The sequence below is a fragment of the Babylonia areolata genome, chromosome 34, assembly GCF_041734735.1.
Source record: "Babylonia areolata isolate BAREFJ2019XMU chromosome 34, ASM4173473v1, whole genome shotgun sequence".
Classification (NCBI taxonomy): Eukaryota; Metazoa; Mollusca; class Gastropoda; order Neogastropoda; family Buccinidae; genus Babylonia; species Babylonia areolata.
The window spans coordinates 21,387,650-21,413,134 of record NC_134909.1 but is presented as its reverse complement, the minus strand read 5'-3'; the positions used below and the strand labels follow the sequence as shown (position 1 = coordinate 21,413,134).

The 25,485-nt window shown below is 43.0% G+C and overlaps 1 protein-coding gene across 3 annotated transcripts in view; it reads right to left on the bottom strand.

The window, feature by feature from the left end:
• LOC143277324 (uncharacterized) overlaps positions 1 to 25,485 on the bottom strand; it is a 67,745-nt gene that overhangs the window by 34,321 nt on the left and 7,939 nt on the right. The window contains exons 3-17 of one of the 3 annotated variants that reach the window (XM_076582104.1): positions 25,145 to 25,272; positions 24,204 to 24,381; positions 23,078 to 23,422; positions 22,168 to 22,295; positions 20,081 to 20,258; positions 15,141 to 15,434; positions 14,583 to 14,855; positions 13,802 to 14,083; positions 13,174 to 13,470; positions 11,955 to 12,239; positions 11,342 to 11,638; positions 10,867 to 11,208; positions 7,004 to 7,126; positions 6,114 to 6,138; positions 3,931 to 3,998 (exon numbers count right to left, since the gene is read on the bottom strand). In XM_076582104.1, coding sequence (XP_076438219.1) covers positions 3,931 to 3,998; positions 6,114 to 6,138; positions 7,004 to 7,126; positions 10,867 to 11,208; positions 11,342 to 11,638; positions 11,955 to 12,239; positions 13,174 to 13,470; positions 13,802 to 14,083; positions 14,583 to 14,855; positions 15,141 to 15,434; positions 20,081 to 20,258; positions 22,168 to 22,295; positions 23,078 to 23,422; positions 24,204 to 24,381; positions 25,145 to 25,272 — 3,243 coding nt within the window. The remainder of the gene's footprint in view (positions 1 to 3,930; positions 3,999 to 6,113; positions 6,139 to 7,003; positions 7,127 to 10,866; positions 11,209 to 11,341; positions 11,639 to 11,954; positions 12,240 to 13,173; positions 13,471 to 13,801; positions 14,084 to 14,582; positions 14,856 to 15,140; positions 15,435 to 20,080; positions 20,259 to 22,167; positions 22,296 to 23,077; positions 23,423 to 24,203; positions 24,382 to 25,144; positions 25,273 to 25,485) is intronic. The other 2 variants (XM_076582102.1, XM_076582103.1) reach the window with 2 other exon arrangements.

Here is a 25,485-nt window from a genome sequence, read left to right as displayed (position 1 = left end):
TTTCAATGCCCGCGTCGGCGTAGACTTCTCCTCGTGGCCAAAAGTCCTAGGACAGCACGGCACTGGCAAGTGCAACTCCAACGGACTGCTTTTGCTCTCGCTCTGTGCACAGCATGGACTGACCATCACCAACACCCTCTTCCAACAAGCGGACAAGTACAAGAACACATGGATGCAACCCGCTCCAAGCAGTGGCACATGCTGGACTATGTGACTGTTCGGCAGAGGGACAGAGGTTATGTTTCCACTACACGCTGCATGACAGGAGCAATCTGTTGGTCGGACCATCGCCTGGTACACAGCAAGATGAACATCAGAATTGCATGCAAGCTCCAACCAGCCAGGCAGAAACCCCCTGGGAAACTGAATATCCACCACCTCCCTATCACCAAGGACGTGCTGAAGCAGCAAATTCAAGTAGCTCTCCAAGAAATTCCTGTATCGACTGATGTAGAAGAGGTATGGAGCACATTTAGAGATGATGTGTACACAGCAGCAGCTGACACACTCGGCTTTGAACAGAGGAGCCACAAAGACTGGTTTGACGAGAACGACTCTGGAATCTCCAAGCTCCTGAACACAATGCATATATATGGCATCAGGATCATATTTCCGATAAAGACTGCCAGAGGAAGGAGAACCAGTTCTTGCAAACCAAGCAACTCGTACAGAAGAGGCTGTGTGAGATGAAGAACACCTGGTGGGATAGAAAGTCCAAAGAGCTTCAGTCCGCTGCTGATGCTCACGACATGAAGACCTTCCATGATGGTCTCCGAGCTGCGTATGGGCCGAGAGTCACAGGATCAACCCCTGTCCGAGCCTCGGACCAGACCACCCTCCTGACAGACAAGAAAGACATCCTTGCCCGCTGGGCAGAGCACTTCAACACCCTCCTCAACAGGGACTCGTCCGTATCTGACGAGGTAATTGCAGCCCTCCCACAGCAACCAGTCAATGACCCACTAGCTGCCCCTCCCACCAAGGTCGAGACCCAGAAGGCCCTGAAGCTGACAACGTCAGGAAAAGCACCAGGAGTGGATGGAATCCAGGCTGACATCTACAAGTATGGAGGCGAGGTGCTGACAGGCAAGCTGACCGCCTTGTTCCAGTCTATCTGGATGAGAGGGGAGGTCTCCCAGGATTTCAAGGATACTTCTGTCCACATTTACAAACGGAAGGGAGACAAAACATCCTGTGATAACCACCGTGGAATCTCTCTCCTCTGCATCGCCGGCAAGATCTTCGCTCGCATCATACTGAACAGACTGGTTGACCATGTCTCCAACACAGTCATCCCTGAAGCACAGTGCGGCTTCCGCTCAGGCAGGGGAACATGTGACATGGTGTTTGCTGTACGCCAGATGCAAGAGAAGTGCCGTGAGCAGAACAAGGAGCTCCATATGGTCTTTGTAGACCTGACTAAGGCCTTTGACACGGTGAGCCGCCATGGTCTGTGGAAGGGTCCTCCTAAAGTTCAGCTGCCCAGAGAGCCTAATCCAGCTGATCGCGTCTTTCCATGAGGGCATGCAGGTGAGAGTACAGGAAAATACTGACATGTCAGATCCGTTCCCTGTGGTAAATGGAGTGAAGCAGGGCTGCGTCTTGGCAGCCACACTGTTCTCCATTCTCTTCTCTGCCATGCTGATTGACGCCTTCCAAGACTGTGACCAGGGCATCTACATTCAGTTTCGCACAGATGGCAAACTTTTCAACTTGCGGCGACTTCATGCCAGGTCCAGGGTGTTTTAGGCACTGATGAGAGAGTTCCTCTTCGCCTCTTCGCTGATGAATGCGCGCTTGCTGCACACACCCATTAGGACATGCAGTTCATTATGGACAGGTTGTCAACCTCCTGCAGGCGCTTTGGACTCACCATCAGCCTCAGCAAGACCGAGTCCATGTACCAACCGGCTAGCTCAAAGAATGCCAGTGCCTCCCCCCCCTCCCCCCCCCACCTGCAATCAAGATCAATGACACAGGGATCAAGTCAGTCGACAAGTTTTGCTACCTGGGCAGCACCCTATGCAGCAACGGAGCACTTGATGCAGAAGTGACGCTGCGCATCGCTAAGGCCAGCTCCGCCTTTGGCAGACTCAACAGGCTGTGGAACAACAAAGGCATCAGGCTCAGCACCAAGATGAAAACCTACAGAGCTATTGTGCTGACCACCTTGTTGTACTGCTGTGAAACATGGACCACGTATCGCCGTCACATTCAACAACTTCAGCAGTTTCACCAGAGATGCCTACGAAAGATTCTCGGCATAAAGTGGCAAGACAGGGTCTCCAACCTCCAGGTCCTAGAGAGGAGCGGCCTGCCCAGCATCGAAAGCCTGCTGATCCAGTGCCAGCTACGCATGGCAGACAGCAGGATCCCGAACATGCTTTTGTATGGCCAGCTGAAGGAAGGCCACCGTGAACTTCGGAGACCCTGCAAGCACTTCAAGGACACCTTGAAGACAAACCTCAAAGCCTGTTACATAGACATCACTTCCTGGGAAAATGATGCCCTTGACCGCTGTCACTGGAGGATGCTGTGCTCTACTGGCATAAAGACGTTTGAAAACAAGAGAACGCTGGCCATTAAGGAGAAGCGTGAGCGAAGGAAGCAGGGCTCAACTTCTGGAGACGTTTTCCCTTGCAACACCTGTGGGAAGTGCTGCGCATCCAGAATGTGCCACTTCTCCCATATGACGACACACACCGACAGATAAGCCTGCCTGCCTACTCATCCGTCGGACCGACGGGAGACTCCATCAATGAATGTGAAAATGTTTTGCACGTGGTAAGTGTGGGTGAATCGTGAGCTGTGCATGTTCGTGTGTGTGTGTGCATATATGTATGTGCTGTAACGTCAGTCTGAATGCATCAGAGCTCGGGTGATGTGTGTCTGTGAGACGGAGTGTGCTTTGACTGTTCCGAACATCAGGTGGGGAAAAAATAAGTTTTTATGTTATTGTTTATTCAATGATTGGTTGCTGGATTATTTTATTAGAAATTCAACTTATGATTGGATGGTTTGAGAATTTAGTTGTTTTTGCTGTTGGTTTTGAAATGTTTGCTTTTTGATAAATTAATACGTTTTTGTGTAATTTATAAGACGTAGTGACTCATAAATGAATATTGTATGAAGGGGGAACATTAAAGAGGATTAGCTGAATGCTCGTTCAGTGTGTCGGAAGGAATGATTTAAATGGAGTGTGCCAAGAGCTGAAACATGAAAAAAAAGTGTTACCAGGGCTCCATGTTGACCGGCCATAATGGAGGGACCCCATGTGGAACTGGAATGTTCACTGAGGAGGTGCCCGAGTTTCCCACGAGTGAGTGGGGTGGACATTGACACTACTGTGAGTAGACGTAAGTGGCCGGCCTAGGACAGAGGCGATCCTGGGACTGGATCAAGTGTGCACAGAGAGAATTGACTTGTGACAGTCAAGACATTTGTTCCTGGTTCTTTTGAAATAATTCCTTTCAATTTGAAAAGAGTGAGTGAATGAAAACACTTTTGTTTTGTCTTAATAATTATAATTGGCTCAGGGGAAAATTCCCTGTGTCTGTTTTCTGTTTCTGTTTACCGAGAGAGTGAGAGACTGAAGACTGAAGCGAACTCGCTAAATATTTTTTCCCTTATCTTGTCCGTCTCCTCACCCACTTAGTAACACTGGTCTTCGTATCAACAAGAAAGTCGTCTATCAAAGAAGTCTGATTTTTCAGTTCACACATTGCACGCAGTATATTTTAGATGACTTGGGCCGGGACTTGCATTTCAGATGTTGAGAATTGCTAGACCCATTGTATGTGTTATTCATGTGTAGCAGGGTTGTGTAGTATTGTGTGCGCGCGCGTGTGTGTACACATTTTGAACATGTTTTCATCAGCCAACAGGGGAAAAAGGTCTTCTGAGAATTATGAAATAAACCATGAAACATACCGTTTGTAGCATCACTGGAAGCATAAGGAGAAAGTTCCAGTTCCAATGGAGGTTCAACACCAACCGCTCTGAAACAACCCGGCGATTATCTTGTTTTCCTTTCATTTATCATTCATCAGAGTAATTTATTCTGTAATTAATTCGTCTATGTTTTAAGTAACTTAAACTGGCATCGGTTGCATCATTTATGATTAAGATGAGTAAACTCATATAACTGCATGGTTTTACATTAAATCTCAGCTAAATTACAGAGCTTCACCCAGTCTGTTTTCAGTGCATGTCTTTCGTTTGGGCCTGCAGAGTTTTCAGTTTGACTTCCCATGGTAAAAAAACATTTTTCATATGGATGATTGCTTCTCTTCCTTATGCATATAGTTTTATTGTTGTTGTTGTTGTTTCTATCACAAATGCCATCATCCACCATTCCGAACACATGCCATCATTATCTTTTGTTTGTTTGTTTGTTTGTTTGTTTGGTTTTTTGTTTGTTTGGTTGGGGGTTTTTTGTTGTTGTTTTTTTTTTTGCTTTGTTTTTGTCTGTTGTTGTTGGTGTTTGTTTTGTTTTGTTTTTTGTTTGTTTTTCATAATGCTTGTTTTTTTGTTTGTTTGTTTTTCATAATGCATGTCTAAATTCCACAGCGGAGCCTTGTGGAGTTGTGATCCTGCTTGGACCATGGAAGTTTACCCCTACCCTCTCCACTAGACTTGTCTGGGTACTATTGAAGTCCCACATGCATCATTAATCAACTTAGCACACGTAAAATAACCCACAAAAATGTTACATAAGAAATCCACTTTAGTGGTAAAACAAACAGAAGGGTAAAAACAAGTGGCTCTGGGCTGACGAGCAGCCCACATTTTACAGAGAACCATTGCCAATATGATAATGTAATACAGTAAATGCAATCCAATGAAATGTGTATCTATACAATAGGATGTAATGCAATACAATGAGATGCAGTGTGGCGTGGTATGGTGTGATGCAGTGCGATATGATGCGTGATGATAAAACGTGATTCACTGTAATGCAGTTTAAAATATAATAGTAATATGCACTGCACCCCACTATTTGGTCACTTTAATTGTCACAGAGTCTATGTCCATAAAGGAATGCTGTAATCATTTGTCAATGAAATATGTATTCTGACTTCATCCCTCAGTGTATGTCATTTTGGTACCACACATGGTAAGTGGGTGAGGATTAACACGGACGCCTGAGACAGAACCAGGTGTTGAACAATTGGAAGTCTTTCTTCTTGGAAGTTCAACAACATTGATTTTAAAACACAGACAGGAAATATTGCCAATAAAAGTTTGATTTTCAGACTGTTATCTACTTCATCATGTACTAAATATTGCTCTGAAGTCAAGTGCATATGCTTCAATAATGTGACAATTAGGCATATAATTTTTGACTGTGATTTGATGAAGCCTTCCCTGCACGAAAATGTGTCATCAAAAGTGACTGAGAACTTTTTGCACTTATTAGTTAGATTAAGTACTTTTCTGTAAATTCATTTAGATATTTGTTTCAAATATCACTTCCCCCCCATTCCACCCCACCCCCATCCCTCATATACCCGGTTTCCACAACTCACCATTCATCCACTCCCCTCCTCTTGCAAACGACAATACTCAAATGTATACATTAAGATTGATGCTGTAACAAAATGTCTTCAATCACCGATATGTGTGACGGGCCATTAAACAAAAGTATTCGTTCTCCTTTCCAATAAAACTGGAATAAAACATTCAGCTTTGCAATTTCGCACGCAAACAATTGCTTTTCACTTATATAATTATGGATTAATCAAAACAGACTTCACATATAATGTTTTGCCCATCTATCAGTTGATTAAACAGATCCTCAAACAAAGAACAGTCTCTTCAATCACTCACCTGAGACAGAACCAGTTGGCTGAACACTTGGAACTCTCTTTTTTCAAGTAAAACACCAGCTGATTAACAGGTGTACTGTTCCCTAGTTCAGCAGCTGCTTATTACTGACTGAAGGCCCTTCTACATTTCCCACGTGATTTTAACTCTCTCTCTCTCTCTCTCTCTCTCTCTCTCTCTCTCTCTCTCTCTCCCAAGAGCAGCTTCACACACCACACACACACACACACACACACACATCGTAAGCACACATCACACACACAACAACATGTACCAAACGACCGTACCTGTCATGGCGGTCCTGTTTTCTTCCTGGGGAAGAAAGAAACAGTCTACATTAGTTGATATACAGAGAGCACAAGATGTGGAAGCCAATGTTCAAATTAAAGCAGAAACACAATGAAACACATTTCGTGGACTCAGTGACCATTTATGGTTGCATGCCTTTTTCCTGAAGTTTACCGCTCCCGTCTGTGTATTTCCATTGTATTTCGAATTGGAAGCTATAATCTGCCTGTCTATTTTTCTTGACCCCTCTCTTGCCTTGTCTCTGACTACTTTACTCACCAGCCTCTCTTCCTCTTCCCCTAGCAACACTTCACACTGTACTAATCATGTTGCATGCTCTAGGTGCAGTTTTTTTATGAGCTTTGTTCACTTATTTGTTTTGTTTGTTGTTGTTTTTTTGTAATTTAAATTCCTCTTTTTGTACTTATTGAATGTTATGTGTGTGTTGCATTTTGACATACCAGTAAATGCCCTTGATAAAGACCAGTGGTCGAAACCAGTCGGGCAGAAAACAAACTGTTTTGTCTTTTTTTTTTTTTTTTTTACTATTGTTATATATATATATATATATATATATATATATATATATATATATGTATATATATATATATATATATATATATATATATATATATATATATATATGAGAGGGGGGGCAGATTCATGTGTATCCCTATGTGTATGTGTGTGTGTAAATGTTAAACCGGATGCTACATGTTTATATGGTTCGGAAAATATTTAAATCTATTTTATATGCTTACGGCAATATGTGTTACCATTTTTTTCGTTGATTATGGAATCGAGTGAGCTGTGATAATCCAGCGTTTTAAGAAACATTCAAGTGTTCGTGGGTATAGATTCAAGCATATCAGATAAGTAAATACCCTACCTGTTCGCTTTCGTCTCATCATACATATGATGACACCAGCTATGATGAGAAGAAGAACGAGAGGGATCACAGTTCCACAGAAGACCGCAATGATTGGGAAGGAACTTGGGTCAGCTATTTCAGCTGGAATATATATATATATATATATATATATATATATATATATATATATATATATATATATATATGCACACACACAAACACACACACACACACACACACACTATATATATATATATATATATATATATATATATATATATATATATATACACACACATACATATATATACAGAGACAGAGACACAGAGAGGGACACACACACACACACACACACACACACACACACACACACACACACACACACACACACATATATATATATATATATATATATATATATATATATATATATATATATATATATTGATACGGTGTCCAGTTTTCTAAACATGGGATTGACTACCAAGATTATAGTTTCAAGTTTCAAGTTTTAATTATCCTTTCACTCCTATTGGAGTATGCAGGATTACTGCAAAATAATCTTTTCGTGCCCAGAACAAACATTTCCAAATACACAATAATGTCACATAAAAGTTGAGAAAACACAAATGTCTTTTAACTCCAAAAGTATAACTAGGCAATATTTGGAAATCTAATCATCTTACAGCGAAAATGACTTTTTTGCCTCATTTGAGCATATTACAAAATTTAAAAACCGATTTTGGAGACAAATATTTTTTTTAGGAACATATCTGTTTCGTAACTGATCATAACTGGGACATTCCATTATAAAATGAAACTCATCACCAATCACAGACATGTTACAAACCTTACAAAGCCGTAACTCTCGTGGTATGCCTTTGTGTCTCCCTGTTTCTATTTCCAGCTTATGATTACTACTTCGAAATCTGAAGAAGCTGATAACGTAATTATCAGGCATTTGACTTATATATTTTTCTCTACCAAATCCACTTTTGAAATTTCGATAAAACAAACATTTACTACTCGCCTCTAGAGCATGTCTCCATAGATTTTGAAAACTATCTCTCAAAGCAATGTTAACATTCTTGCAGAAAGATTCCCTCTCCAAGAAGAATTGACCATCCCAAACACAGTCATACCCTGCTTCTATTAAAATACAACTCATCCATTTTGAAGAATAAATACCATTTCGATATAAGAAAAGTAATATCAGATATATTTTCCCAACACAGAGGAAAAGGGAGGGATGGGAGAGATTGGGGGGGGGGGGGGGGGGGGGGGAAGTAGGGGGGGGGGGGGGCGGGAGTCTGGGAAAAAGTGTGTGTGTGTGTGTGTGTGTGTGTCTGTGTGTTCGTTCTTTTGCTTAACGCCTATCCACATTTGTGATTTTAAACGAAAATCCATTATCCCCCCCACCCCACACATGCCTTAAATTGTCACTACTTTCCCTGTTCCTCTCTCCTCAATTAGCATTTTAAAAAAGGAAGAAGAATATAAACGAAATAAAATAAACTAACTAGTCAACCATAAGAATCACAACAAAGAGCCATTTGGGCTTCAGATTAAACTCTGAAGTATTTCAAATACATGTTGATTATCATATAAGACATTTATAATGGATGCAGATGGAACTGTAGATTTTGTAAAGGACATAGGTAAATATGCTCGGGGTAATTTCGTTGTCGCAAATGCAAATCACATTTGAAGTATATTTTGTTTTTTATGGGATCTAGTCATAGTCTGTATATTAGACAGGTGAGCCTTCTGCTACTGTGATGTCCTTTTGTTTTAAAAGAAAACATGCTATCATTTTTTTTTTCGCGAGCTATTGTCAGTATTTTCTCTGTCAGGATCAGACTCGTGTTTTAGCTTATTGAAGTGGTTCCAGCAAATTTTCATCAGCAGAGAATAACCTTCTTGTAATGAACATGGAATGCGAATTTCTATGGCATTGTAAATGTTCATTGCGCCTTTGTGTGTGTGTGTGTGTGTGTGTGTGTGTGTGTGTGTGTGTGTGTGTGTGTGTGTGTGCGGAAGGGGGGGATAGGGGGAGACAACGCTGGGGGGGAAATGGAAGGAAACGTTTACATCAAACAACTGTAACAGCTATCACGAATGTCCCATAGGGAGAGAAAAAAAGAAAAGAAAAATGCGTGTGTGCGTCTGTGCATCATTTATATTATAATGTGCAGGTAGTGTCACCAACACCACCCTCATCGTGTTCCCCTCCCCTTTCCCTTCACCCCGTCTCCTCCACCTTCTCGTCTCCATCTCCACTCCTTCCGAAGTTCATCGTTTGAATTTGTGCGGACAACCTTGCCTCACCACCCTCCGCACTCCCACTCCTTAATCGGGTGTCTTTGGCCAGTGACTTTTCTCAGCCATACTTGCCGAGGCAGGCAGTGTGACTTCCGGTCATGTTTATATTGTAACCCCCATGTGACGTAGAGGTCGGCATGTCGGGACGCTAATGTGATCAATGATTGAACCAGCTATCATACCCAGCATTTGTATCTTCCACCCCCTCCCCGTCTCCCTCACCTTACGTAACCTCTGTTCTCCCTGTGACGCAATATGTTAAAATTGTCATGACAGTGCCTGTGCAAATGCACATCTGATCGGGGCGGTTATCATGCCCAGAATTTGTATCTTCTTCCCCCATCCTACTTCCCCCTCCCCCCTCCACCCCCTCAGCTCTCTTTGTGATGGAATTGTTAGACGTCACAAAATGTGCACGAAGTGGTTTGAATTGAGCGAATCAGAATGGAGTAGTGAATATATCAGTCATTTACTTAGCGTCATTAAGACAAGCTGAGATCGGTATAACGGGTTTTACCTATAGGGTGTGGTTGTAGTTTTTAGTTTGTAATTAGTGTGCACTAGTTTGCATAACTAATTATTACTTTTCCGGAGGAAATGGAACCTGGCACAGGTTTAGTCGAAAAGTGCATTGAAATCTGATGACTGAAGTTTGGGGGCTGTACGTACACTACTTTTAATTGCTTTATGCTTTGATAACTTAGTAACGTTGGGAAAGATTGTGTCAGTTGCATTGTGGTGATTCACAAAAGTATTGAGATAGCCTGTTAGCTGATGTGGAAATGCACAGTTAATTGTAAACATGTGTTCAATTCAAAACCTAAGGTTTGTGGCAGTGGACAACCAGTGTGTGTATGAGTTTGATCTTGTGGTTGATGAAAGGAAAAACCTTCAATTGAGAAAAATACCAACCTGTTTCTTTTCACTCATTCAGTCCCACACTGGCCTGCTAGGCAAGTGCTTCCAAACGCCAGTCTCCGCCCTAGCCAGACTGGCAGTCAGGCGAAGAAACCAGTTCACATAACCAGTTCATCACCTCGCTGTTAAGCATTAAACTGCTAGGGAAGTTAAGTAACTGGAAGTTAACTTCTTTCCTCACAAGCACCTGGTGTTTCGCTCAAAACATTCAAATGATTAGCGTGTTTTCATCCAGTTTCCTGCATCAGTATGGCAAAACGTCATAGACACTTTGCCCAGGAAGGGCTTGATGAAATCATGATGGACTCTGGTGGTGAATTTGACCCAGATGATGATGATTTGACATAATTTTTCCCATTCTTGGGGAACGGAAGGAGATGAAATTAGCAACTGGTCTGGACAAAGTGGCGTACATTTGAATAAATCCCACAACCTTCAACACAGGAGCTGACATATTGCTATTTCCGTCTTTAATTGGACATTGCAAGTAAAATATTGCTTTCCGTGTCTTGAGCCTTCGGAAACTTCAGTCAAAATTATCTTTGAAACATTATGTGAAGTTTGGCAGGCATTGGTTGAGCAGTTGTTGTAACAGTGTGCCAGTGCAAAGGAATACACGTATCAGGCATTTAATCACTTACTTCCATTAATGTCCAACTCAAACAGGATGGAAAAGTGGGGTCCAACCCCATTCCTCAGAGTCAGACTGTAGAATCCTTTGTCATTCTGAGTGCCGTTGCGGATGGTCAGGTAGCACGTGGTCCAGTACAGGCGACTAAGGTCTGTGGCAGTGCACTGCACTTTGTACAGACTGTCACGTGCTGGACGATTCACAGTGGAGTCAGACAGAGGACCAAGGTAATTCAGTGTTGCATTCTTAACGGCTGGATACATAGTGAGTGGAAACGCTGCGCTGACAGATCCACGTTTGTAGTTTAGATATCTAGGGATCTCTGGGGATCCCTCTTGTTGTCGTGGTGAACCTGAAACACACACACACACACACACACACACACACACACACATATATATATATATATATATATATATATATATATATATATATATATATACAGACAGACAGACAAACAAATCTAGCCAGAGGGAAATACTCACAGTTCACAAACACCATCAGGTGAGCTGAATCTGGTTGGCCTTCCCCATTGTCAGCATCACAGCGGTACTGTCCTGTGGCATCACATGTGGCCCCATCCTTCATGTGGGTCAAGGTCGCTTCTTCCACTGCAGACACCTGCCCTTGTTGTTTAGATTTCAGTGTCACACCCTCCTTGACAATGGACATGGCGGCTGTCGGTCTGCCCACAGCTGTACAGGTCAAGGTCACGGGGTCACCTTCACTGACAGTGACGTTGTTGGTGTTGTTCACGGTGAACTGACTCACGTCAGCAGCATCTGTACAGGTTAGGTGCTGAATGTCACACATGGTAGTGGTGTCTGTATAATGTTCTGTTCGTGTATTTGAATGGCAATGCACACACACACACACACACACACACACACACACACACACACACACACACACACACACACACACCTCTGTGTGTGCATACACCATCACACATGAACAAATGTGCAAGCATGCACATACATTTCTATACGAACGCGAGGTGGGAAAATACAATCATATTTTTATAATGAAAAGAATCCCCTACTTACAATTCATTTTGTTAAAAGTTACGAACTATATCGAAATACCAACCCAACTCACAGGTGGTCAGCACCGTCAGTGTGATGTTGCTTCTCAGAGGCAGACGGTCATCAGAACTGACTGTGGTTGTTGTGGCGTCACACACATGTGTCAGTGGCAAGGAACGCTCAGCTGTGAAGTCAAAACTGGAACCTAAGGCCTGTTGCCAGCTAACGGTCGCTGGGGAAGGGTAACTGTCAGCAGAACAACTGACGTGAACTCGCTGTCCTTCCTTCACTTGACAGGTGTCAGGTGACGTCATCGTGCAGGTGTTGGGAGGAAGGGGTGTGATGGTCTGTGAGATGTCTGTGATGTATAGTGAAAGAAAAAGAAAAAAAAACAAAACATTGTACATAATAGTTTACCCATTTCTGGTTGTTTCTCTCTCTCTCTCTCTCTCTCTCTCTCTCTCTCTCTCTCTCTCTCTCTCTCTCTCTCTCTGTCTGTCTGTCTATTTGTTTCTCTCTCTCCGTCTGTCTCTCTCAATCTGTCTCTCTCTGTCTCTGTCTCAGTCTGTCTGTGTGTCTCTGTCTCTGTCTCTCTCTCTCTCGCGATCAACGTACTCTTTCCGTGTATGGATTTAGGAAGTAGAAATTGAAATAATACAGTGATTCTAAAGGTTTCAGACAAAGCAATGTTTACAATCCATTTCCCCTGGCTGCATTCTTTAGCCTTATGGAAAACGTCCATTTTTACCCAAAGATTAAAATGCCTGCTGAATTCATTTTTACCTGTCTGCCTAATTGTCTTCAGACAGGCTCTGTGTGTGTGTGTGTGTGTGTGTGTGTGTGTGTGTGTGCGTGCGTGCGTGCGTGCGTGTGTGTGTGTGTGTGTGTGTGTGTGTGTGTGTGTGTTCTGAAAGACTTGTACTGTACTATCACCAGAGGATGACACACATTTTTACTTTCATTGCATGCCAAACACACATTGCCGTTCAAACAACCTATGTCCATGCGTTAACATATTGTTAAATAACCTTAAAACAAATCCATTCTACAGTCTGTGCAAAAGCATCGTATGTCGCAGGACCAATGTTATTCAATAAACATGCCATTAATAAAATAGAGACAGCATCCCCATTTTGCAACAGAAAATACAAATCATTTGTTCCAATCTTATTCGTTGTCACCGTGTGGCATAACTTGGGCAATGCACATTTTATGTGAACAAATTACAGGAAAAAGAAAACAAACATCAAACAAACAAACAAACGCCCAGACAATTCAACACTGTGACTTACAGTAGACCTGCAGGGTCCTGTTCTGTGTGACTGGAGTGTTACTGTGCACGGTAAAGGCGTTGTTAGCTTCACACACCACACGCCGTCCGTTGTCTGCACTGGTCAGCACTGGCAGGGTCACATTGACCTCACGTTGACCTGGGCTGCCTGTCTGACCTTCAAATGTCAAAGTTAAGGTTGCTGGTGGATTTCCAGAGTCAGTTCCACTGGGTAAGGTGCAGTACAAGGTAGGGGATTCCCCTGCCAAGAACGGGTACTTCTGCTGCCTGTGGTCTATGGTTGGTGGCACTGGAGGATCTGTAAGACACCAGATGGGTTTGCTCAGTCAGGCTTGTGCTTTTATTTCCTAAAATGTAATCTCTCTCTCTCTCTCTCTCTCTCTCTCTCTCTCTCTCTCTCTCACACACACACACACACACACACACACACACACACACACACACATGCATGCATCCACACACACACACACACACACACACACACACACACACACACACCACACGCACAAATTTATTCATTGGATTATGCATCTGTTTATTCATGTGTTATTTTTGTAAAATATTTTTGTATGGTTGTCCAATAAATACGAAGCATTTTTAGTTACGAAAAGAAAAAAAAAATCACTTACAGTACACCTGAAGAGTGACAGAATCTGTTAGTGTGTACCATGACGGAGACTTGTTTTTCCACTTGGCGCTGCAAGTACAGTTCTTGCCATTATTGTCACGTGATGCTGTCACCTCGATGGTGCTGCTGACCCCGCTGACCTGACCTCCACTGTCACAGGTGAAGGTCACTGACGACACAGCAGGGTTCCCGCCTTGCACAGTGCATGTCATGGTCTGGGTGTTTCCAGCATAGAGAACTTGTCCACTGTAGCCAGTGATCACTGGTGCTGAGGAGGGGGGGTCTGAAAGTGAGAAATAGGTGACATAATTTTGTTTTCTGATTTGTGACGATCTGAATATCTAAAGGAAACAACAATAAACAAGAGAAAGCACATTGATGTTGTGAAAAAAAAACCCATCATATATAAACAACAGTATTTCATAATGTGTTATCATGCTAGAACTATGTCCTCTCAGCATCAGGAAGAACAAACATAAAAAATCCACTTTCTTTCAGGTTGACAACCATTCTCTTCAGGTATGAACATGACAAGTTCGATAAAACCAAGTTTGATAAATGAAATGGATAGACAGAGCAGTTTGCATGATTAAAACAAATACATAATTCTGCTGTTCACGCTGATACCAATTGAAGATAACAGTGCGTCAAACACAATCTCTTCACACACACACACACACACACACACACACACACACACACGCACACACATACAGAGAGAGAGAGAGAGAGAGAGAGAGACTTCCACATGCAAGGGTGACTGTAAATATCAAATCACTCACAGTGAATCCTCAGTGTCCGTGTCTCAGACGTTTTCCCCACACTGGTGATGGTGTTGACAGCAGTGCAGGAAATGGTGTCACCGTTATCTCCCTGTGTGGGGGTAAAGCTGCACGTGCTCTGTGTGATTTCAGCACATTGACTTCCGCTCCAGCTGTAGTTGGCACCAGGATGGACCCCCACAGCACTGCAGGTCAAGGTCAGGGGCGGGTTACTCTGTGTGGGGTGAAGATCATACACTTGAGGGTCGGTCAGATCAGCACGGGTAGGACCATCTGTAGACACAGACTGTACAGTGGTTGGTGCAATAACATATGCTCGTATTTGGTTGGAGTCATTGTTTTGTACACAACACTCTACACAGTACACACAGTGCAATACATATTCAAACATACACTGTGCAGTGCAAAACAATTGTGATGCTACACTTACACATATTCACACCCACTGATGGCTGTGTGCAAATATATGCATGTACACACACACACGCGCGCGCGCGCATGTGCGCGCGCACGTACACACACACACACACACACACACACACACACTGTACAACTCACAGGCCACATTCAGAGTGAAGGTGGTGTTCCTGTCCTCACTGTCAGAAGTCGCCCAGTCCAGCACACACCTGTACACAGCGTTGTTGTCTGCACTGCTGACGCTGCTCTCTCCAAACTGCACACTGCTGTTTCCATAGTTACCACTGACACGGTGTGTGTTGTCACGGTAGACACGGAGACGTCCTTGAGGCTGACCAAGGTCAGAGGCAGTACAACGACATTCCAGTGCCGTGTTTTCACGGATGTAGCCGTTCTGAGTGGTGCAGGTGATTGTTGGATCATTGTTTGGCCGTGCTGCAACATTACGATATACGTTGAGTGCATGCTACTTGTTTTACACTAAATGATGAAAACCAATACCACTCTACACCATAACCCACCCCTCTGCATTCCCAGAAAGAGAGAAAATGAAATTAGGATTTCAAAGAAAGCAATGCTGTAATAATCTGTGTGAGTCATATTGAAGTTAAATAATAATAATAATAATAATAATGGTATTTATATAGCGCTGAATCTTGTGCAGAGACAAATCAAAGCGCTTTCGCACCAGTCATTCACACGCCAAAACTCCAAAACTATATAAACTAGAGACAAGGAAGAGGCAGGCAAGGGAGGCTATTGTGGGAAGAGGTGGGTTTTAAGGCCAGACTTGAAAGAGCTGAGTGTGGATACTTGACGAAGCGAAAGAGGAAATTCATTCCAATTGCAAGTTCCAGAGACAGAGAAAGAACGGCGGCCAACAGTTGAGTGTTTGAATCTGGGTATGCGCAAACAGAGCGGATCCAAAGCTGATCGTAGTGAGCGAAATGGAGTGTAGAGGTGAAGGCAGCCACAGAGATAGGAAGGGGTAGTTTTGTGAATACATATATAACATAGAGTGCTGATCTTGTACTTTATTCGGTGTGAGACAGGGAGCCAGTGGATATGTTGCAAAAGAGGAGTGATGTGCTCAGATCTTTTCTTTCTGAGGACGAGATGGGCAGCAGAGTTTTGTATGCGCTGAAGGGACTGAATGGATGAAGCAGGCAAACCAGACAATAGAGAGTTACAGTAGTCAAGGCAAGAGAGAATGAGAGAAACGACAAGTCTAGATGTTGCGTCAGTGGACAGATATTTTCGGACGGCACTGACATGAAGCACTTTCACATAATCATTCAGAAAACGCCCCCTTCGCCTCTTCCTTTCAGATCACTGCCATGTTACACACACAAATACAATGTTGGTGATATATCATGGTGATCAAAAAGATAGAGAAGAGCTGAGGATGATGATGAGAAGGAAGAGAAAATTTAAAACTTTGTCCATGATAATATTACTATCCAAACAGAGTATAGTACGGACCAGACACTGTCATAAGTGCACAATGCACATACTGCTGAATGTCTTAATTTCAAACGTATGACATGAATAATTAGTTGAAGAAACATACACACAGGTAATTAAAGGAGCTAACAAAAAAACAAAAAACGAAAATCAAACAAACAAGCAAACCAAACATGTTGCAGTTAAAATAATGCATTTCATGTTTTAGAAAATGTTACCTGAAATATGAATCAGCTACCTCTGTCGTGGTTGATGATAACTCTTACAAAAAGAAACACACAGAACATACAAATGACATGTCTAGAGGCATGCGTTTGTGGTTACTTGCTTCAGAAATAATTTATTGTTTATGAAATACATTTGTTGGAAATCATGTAAGAATTGCGTGGTAGATTCTATCTGTTACTTCCATCAGTTACATGTTGTTCGTGTGTGGTCAGCTTTCCCCTTCTCCTTTGTACCCAAGTTTCAGCAAATAGTTTTAATGCAACATTTAACAACAAGAAAGGCAAAGCCTTCAAGACTCACTTGTGATACTTTTTTTTTTTTTTAATCATTAAAATTTGTTCTGTATTTGTTATCATAAAGCTTCAGTTAAAAAAAAAAGATAAGAAAAGAAAAAAGGGCCTTAGCACAGGTTCGAATCTATCATGTTCTGGTGGGAAGAAATTGTCTTAGTCACTGCACTATAGCGGATCTATCATGACATTCAAAAATCTACATTTAGGCATGCATTTTTAAGAGCGGTATTCGAAGTGACAACGCTGTTTAAATCATATTATTTTGGTGTAACTCGGGCATTCAATAATTCTTTAACGCTCGCGGTAATGGGGATGTTGCTATCGCCGCAGTTACACTGCGACAGTTAGCTGTTTTCTCGGGATCTAAACTATGTACGACTTTGACAAGCTTAGTCACACTCGCCGGGAAAGTACGACACGGTCGATTCAATATCTCTTTTATGTTCATTCTAGTTAACTGAATATCCATTTTAAATGATTCATAATACATCGATGATGCATCTGTGTAACAGTATGTGTCCTATTCAGAATTTGTATTTCTTTCCATTTTATTGCGAACAAGAAAAACGAGGTCACACTGTCTTCTCACGAAGCATCGCCAGCACTACTGTAACTCGAATGTGGTAATATGGTGTTTACGGAATCCCGGAAATAGCCTCGACGAAATAAACCGTTAATGATAAAGGAAACACAACTTATTTCGGGAGACTTATAACCTATTATTGATATGAGTGTGAAGATTTTTTCCCTACTATCTTAAAGTCATCAAAGACGGACAAAGTATTTCCAGAAAAAATGGCACTGTTAAAGTTTGCAATGGACACACAACCATACATACAGATAGACACATACGCAGACAACTGAACACCGGGTTATATCAAAGACTCACTTTATTTATTTACACAAATGAGTCGAAAATCAATCAGTTAATCACAATTCATGGTTCATACACCGAGTTAGAATTTTGCCTGACCACGCAATCAACTGGTAGGAATGAAAACTCACCCACACTGACAGAAGCAGTGACAGACCTGACCCCAGGATACACAATGACGGTGTAGGTGTAAGTACCAGGTGATGTTGGCATAGGAAAGGTGGAGGTACAGGTACCAGAGGTGTAGCCACTGCTGACTGCAGAGCTGTACGTGGATTTCCCCACACTGGTTCCTGTCTTGCTCTGAAAGGAAATTGCGGCACAGGAATACATTCTGTTATCTGGCACTTCTACTGGATTGACTGGAGTTTACAAATGGAAACATCCGCAAGACATTTTGATCCATAAAACCCTGTGAGCATTTTTTTTTTCGTTATCGATCTACAGGCTGTGCAAATCAAACATCGACAACACACACACACACACACACACACACACACACACACACACACACACACCTACCCCCTGTCTGAAGTCACAACGGTATCTGTTCAGAGCGGAGTAAGCCTTGCTGACAGTACAGGACACAGTGATGGTCCATCTGGTGCTGGTGGTCACACTGCACGACACCTCGCTGGATGACGGGGAATCTGAGGAGAAACACGTTTCTTCTTCTTTAAAACCACCAACTTCACTGTTTTAACTTATTTGGTTGTTCATGGTATTCAACAAAGATAAAGATCTACAAGGCCGTAGTCCTTCCTTCACTACTGTATGGATGTGAAACGTGGACCCTGAATCGACGGCACATCAAGCAGCTAGAACAGTTCCACATGAGATTGATGCACATGATCATGGGCATTCGCTGGCAGGACATAATCACAAACCAAGAGGTGTTGGATAAAGCTGTCTTGACAAGATTCGAGTCATCACTGCTTGTATGTGCATGTGTGTGTGCATGTGTAGTGGTGTGTGTGTGTGTGTGTGTGTGTGTGTGTGTGTGTGTGTGTGTGTGTGAATGGGGGGTGTGGGTCTTAAAGATAGTGCATATACTCACATATAGTGTCAATAGGACAGGTGACACCAGAACCACCAACAGGACGACAGAGAACGTCATAACCATTGTAACTACCAGTGCCACCTGGTCGTCCAGCACTCTTCACAAAGGTGGCTGTGGAAGATGTGGAGTCCCGTGTGGCTGTGAGGATGCCAGTGTTGATGTTATCACATGGCTGGTTGGGGCTGCTACATCTCGCAAGTACAGTGACCTGTCCACTGATCTCAAGTGCCCATTGTATCTGCTGGTTCTGGGCGATGTCTTCACATCATGTCTGTTGTCCTGACTGGTTCTCTGTCAGCTCTATGGCGTCATGGTCCCCACTGCAGCCAGCCAGATGTAGACCTGGAATGGGAGTTTCAGTTTCAGTTTTTCAAGGAGGCATCACTGTGTTCGGACAAATTCATAATCGCTGAACGATATCCACTGGGCAGATGTTTGACACCAGGCTTAATCAGTCCTTTACTCCATTCATATATGTGTGTACCATTCAGAATGGAATTCTGCTAATACTTTTGCCAGAACATATGTGTTTCTGTGTTGGTATTTGTGTTGTTGTTTTTTCAGTACAATAGATGTGCGTATATGTTCGAATGAGTAGCTGCTCAGTTATATGTTCCAGTCAAACTTGGAGAAAGGGCGAGAGCAGAATTCGAACCCAGACCCTCAACGACACTGTATTGGCAGATCTTAACCTCTCTTTCACCTTCCTCCTTGTATCCGATGTGTGAATGACTTGACATGTTCTTTTAGTAGAAAACAGCCATTAAATGCTGACCCAACTTGGTTTACACCTGAGAGCATGAGTTAAGTATATTACACACACACACACACACACACACACACACACACACACACACACACACACACACACACACACACACACACACACACACACAGATTTTGTCAAGTGCTGACTGATTCTCTCTCTCTCTCTCTCTCTCTCTCTCTCTCTCTGAACATAGGCGAACATTGATGAAAAGTACATTTAGAGAAAAGAGAGAGAGAGAGAGAGAGAGAGAGAGAGAGAGAGAGAGAGAGAGAGAGAGAGAGAGAAGAAAAAAAAGTGGAATAAATATTATTTTTTTATTTACATGCTTAAAATCCACAATCTCATCATTCAAACATCACTTGCCTTAGTCAAGCCAGTCCGCTGTCAACTCACCCACAGTGACAGAGCCAGAAGCAGAGACAGACCTGACCCCAGGATACACAATGACGGTGTAGGTGTAAGTACCAGGTGATGTTGGCCTAGGAAAGGTGGAGGTACAGGTACCAGAGGTGTAGCCACTGCTGACTGCAGAGCTGTACGTGGATTTCCCCACACTGGTTCCTGTGCTGCTCTGAAACAAGTCATTTTTGTTTTTTGTTGTTGTTGTTGTTTTTTGTGTGTTTTTTTTTTTTTCACTTTTTTTCATTGTCTTCAATATTAAGACTCTGATAAACATTGCTTGATCCAATCTGTTGACAATAATAATAATAATGATATACATATATATAGCACCCTTTCTCTCTAAGAGCTCAGGGCACTTTACATGAAAAAAAATATATATGTGTGTTACAAATTACAAAAATGTCTACCTGCCTGCTTTGAAACAGTCACCATTATCAGTAAGATGATTATAGATATAAATACATACACACGTGCACACATGCAGTCGCAAACACATCCACATAAATTCACACACATACAGCTCTCATGCCGTCTGGCGTGTTGCTCTATCTAATGTATTTGGAAAAGCCCAGAGAGACTCTGAAGAAATTTGCGCAATGTTGGTGATGCCAATATTCGTTTAATTAGCATACAGCCATGCTCTTCCTTTCATGCTAGACTTATGGCCTCTCTCTCTCTCTCTCTCTCTCTCTCTCTCTCTCTTTATATGAGGCAATCAGATGATGCAATGGCCTTGTGCCTGGCTTTTGACTTACTCTTGTACTGTTATTAGGATTTCAGATATTTGCAAATATACACCACTCAATGTTGTGCTACCAGCAAGCCTGTCAGCTCGCTCATTTCACTCATTTAACACATACACGTCCGGGGTAGTATGTCGATGTACGGAAGTTGCGCATTGCCTCAGGTTACTCTGCATGAGGTTCATTTTGTCAGTCAGAACCATGGCAGGTTGATTTCCAGGTGCATGAATAGATGACAGCCACTGGCGAGCATTTGTGACATATTCAACTTCCATTGTCAGGCTGGGGATTGCGACTTTGTACGCGGAAATGTCTCCCCTAATTTTTTTTTTCCGTGTGGTTTTGCAGTGAATCCGAGACTGGACTGGTCTTTGATGACTGAGCCATCTGTGTTTAAGATGTTTTCTTCTATAAGTAACATCACTTCTCCATCACCTGCCCTTTGGCCATTCCTGACGATGTTTGAAAGGAACACATATTACTTTTTGCTGGGTTTCTTCACACCTTGGTATTTTCTGACAGGGCTGCAAGACGGGGTACGAAACACGAACAGGGAACCACAGAAATTTGCGTGCCTCTATCTGTGCATATGGGTAACCGATTACTTAAACAAGCACTGTGGAGCAAAGTCTGGGAAATATACGAGCGTAATAGCAAAGATTTAAGTGATAATGCAATCTATGTTCATGAACTGGAAGGTAACAATCCCATACACACAGTAATTTTATAAGATTAAGGCAGATCTACGCATTATTGTACAGGATAAATCTGAATGCTTTTATGCCTTAGCTCAGCAGATATGCATTTGCATCTGTGGAGAACTTATCTCCAACAAATATGTCATACTTGAAACACACACACACACACACACACACACACACACACACACACACACACACACACACACACACATACACAACACACACACCCTGTCTCAGGTCACAATGGTATCTGTTCATAGCGGAGTAAGCCTTTTCTGACAGTACAGGACACACACACAAACACACACACACACACACACACACACACACACACACACACACACACACACACCCTGTCTCACACACACACACACACACACACACACACACACACACACACACACACACCCTGTCACACACACACACACACACACACACACACACACACACATACACATACACACACACACACACACACACATACACACACACACACACACCCTGTCTCAGGTCACAACGGTATCTGTTCAGAGCAGAGTAAGCCTTTCTGACAGTACAAGTCACACACACACACACACACACACACACACACACACACACACACACACACACACACACACACACACACACCTACCCCCTGTCTGAAGTCACAACGGTATCTGTTCAGAGCGGAGTAAGCCTTGCTGACAGTACAGGACACAGTGATGGTCCATCTGGTGCTGGTGGTCACACTGCACGACACCTCGCTGGACGACGGGGAATCTGAGGAGAAACACGTTTCTTCTTCTTTAAAACCACCAGCGTCACTGTTTTAACTTATTTGGTTGTTCATGGTATTCAACAAAGATAAAGATCTACAAGGCCGTAGTCCTTCCTTCACTACTGTATGGATGTGAAACGTGGACCCTGAATCGACGGCACATCAAGCAGCTAGAACAGTTCCACATGAGATTGATGCACATGATCATGGGCATTCGCTGGCAGGACATAATCACAAACCAAGAGGTTTTGGATAAAGCTGTCTTGACAAGATTCGAGTCATCACTGCTGAACGACAGCCACATCCCCAGACAACTGATGTATGGTGGGCTCAAGGAGGGCTCACGCAGACAGGGAAGGCCCAAACTGAGGTACAAAGACACCCTGAAGAGCAACCTCACATGGTGCGGCATCCAGCCACGTGAGCTCGAAGCCTCTGCTGTGGGCAGATCATCCTGGAGGTCTCTCTCACCTCCAAAGCAACAGTTCCTTTGAAGAGGACAGACGAATGCGTCTCGCCACTGCGAGGGACAGACGGCACAGGGCCTTGTCCTCCTCAGTCCAAAGCTCAGACCATCGCTGTGACACCTGTGGGCGCCTGTGTGTTTCCAGCTTTGGGCTGTGGAGGGGGGCGGTGCATTTGTACGTGCATGTGTGTGTGTGCATGTGTAGTGGTGTGTGTGTGTGTGTGTGTGTGTGTGTGTGTGTGTGTGTCTGTGTCTGTGTCTGTGTGTGTCTGTGTGTGAATGCGGTGTGTGGGTCTTAAAGATAGTGCATATACTCACATATAGTGTCAATAGGACAGGTGACACCAGAACCACCAGCAGGACGACAGAGAACGTCATAACCATTGTAACTACCAGTGCCACCTGGTCGTCCAGCACTCTTCACAAAGGTGGCTGTGGAAGACGTGGAGTCCCGTGTGGCTGTGAGGATGCCAGTGTTGACGTTATAACATGGCTGGTTGGGGCTGTTACATCTCGCAAGTACAGTGACCTGACCACTGATCTCAAGTGCCCATTGTATCTGCTGGTTCTGGGAGATGTCTTCACACCGTGTCTGTTGTCCTGACTGGTTCTCTGTCAGCTCTATGGCGTCATGGTGCCCACTGCAGCCAGCCAGATGTAGACCTGGAATAGGAGTTTCAGTTTCAGTTTTTCAAGGAGGCATCACTGTGTTCGGACAAATTCATAATCGCTGAACGATATCCACTGGGCAGTTGTTTGACCAGCAGTAAAACACCAGGCTTAATCAGTCCTTTACTCCATTCATATATGTGTGTACCATTCAGAATGGAATTCTGCTAATACTTTTGCCAGAACATATGTGTTTCTGTGTTGGTATTTGTGTTGTTGTTTTTTTTCAGTACAATAGATGTGCGTATATGTTCGAATGAGTAGCTGCTCAGTTATATGTTCCAGTCAAACTTGGAGAAAGGGCGAGAGCAGAATTCGAACCCAGACCCTCAACGACACTGTATTGGCAGATCTTAACCTCTCTCTCACCTTCCTCCTTGTATCCGATGTGTGAATGACTTGACATGTTCTTTTAGTAGAAAACAGCCATTAAATGCTGACCCAACTTGGTTTACACCTGAGAGCATGGGTTAAGTATATTACACACACACACACACACACACACACACACACACACACACACACACACACACACACACACACACACACACAGAGTTTGTCAAGTGCTGACTGATTCTCCCTCTCTCTCTCTCTGAACATAGGCGAACATTGATGAAAAGTACATTTAGTGAAAGGAAAAAATAAAGAGAGAGAAAAAAAGAAAAAGAAAAAAAAAGTGGAATAAATATTATTTTTTTATTCACATGCTTAAAATCCACGATCTCATCATTCAAACATCACTTGCCTTAGTCAAGCCAGTCCGCTGTCAACTCACCCACAGTGACGGAGCCAGAAGCAGAGACAGACCTGACCCCAGGATACACAATGACGGTGTAGGTGTAAGTACCAGATGATGTTGGCATAGGAAAGGTGGAGGTACAGGTACCAGAGGTGTAGCCACTGCTGACTGCAGAGCTGTACGTGGATTTCCCCACACTGGTTCCTGAGCTGCTCTGAAACAAGTCATTTTTGTTTTTTGTTGTTGTGGGTTTTTTTGTGGGTTTTTTTCACTTCTTTTTCATTGTCTTCAATATTAAGACTCTGATAAACATTGCTTGATCCAATCTGTTGATAATAATAATAATAATAACAATAATAATGATGATGATGATGATGATGATATACATATATATAGCACCCTTTCTCTCTAAGAGCTCAGGGCACTTTACATGAAATAAAAATATATATGTGTGTTACAAATTACAAAAATGTCTACCTGCCTGCTTTGAAACAGTCACCATTATCAGTACGATGATTATAGATATAAATACATACACACGTGCACACATGCAGTCACAAACACATCCACATAAATTCACACACATACAGCTCTCATGCCGTCTGGCGTGTTGCTCTATCTAATGTATTTGGAAAAGCCCAGAGAGACTCTGAAGAAATTTGCGCAATGTTGGTGATGCCAATATTCGTTTAATTAGCATACAGCCATGCTCTTCCTTTCATGCTAGACTTATGGCCTCTCTCCCTCTCTCTCTTTATATGAGGCCATCAGATGATGCAATGGCCTTGTGCCTGGCTTTTGACTTACACACACACACACACACACACACACACACACACACACACACACACACACCCTGTCTCAGGTCACAACGGTATCTGTTCATAGCGGAGTAAGCCTTGCTGACAGTACAAGTCACACACACACACACACACACACACACACACACACACACACACACACACACACACACCTACCCCCTGTCTGAAGTCACAACGGTATCTGTTCAGAGCGGAGTAAGCCTTGCTGACAGTACAGGACACAGTGATGTTCCATCTGGTGCTGGTGGTCACACTGCACGACACCTCGCTGGACGACGGGGAATCTGAGGAGAAACAAGTATCTTCTTCTGCAATACAACCCACATTACTGCTCTAACTTAATTGCTTGTTAGAATATCTTCTTCAAGTATGACAAAAATGCAGGCAAAATAACATAGGTGGTCTAACCATAACATATTAACCTGATTTGAACCAACTATCGTTTGAAGTTCCCACACAATTATGCGTGTGACTCATTTTCTCTGTTTGTCTGTATG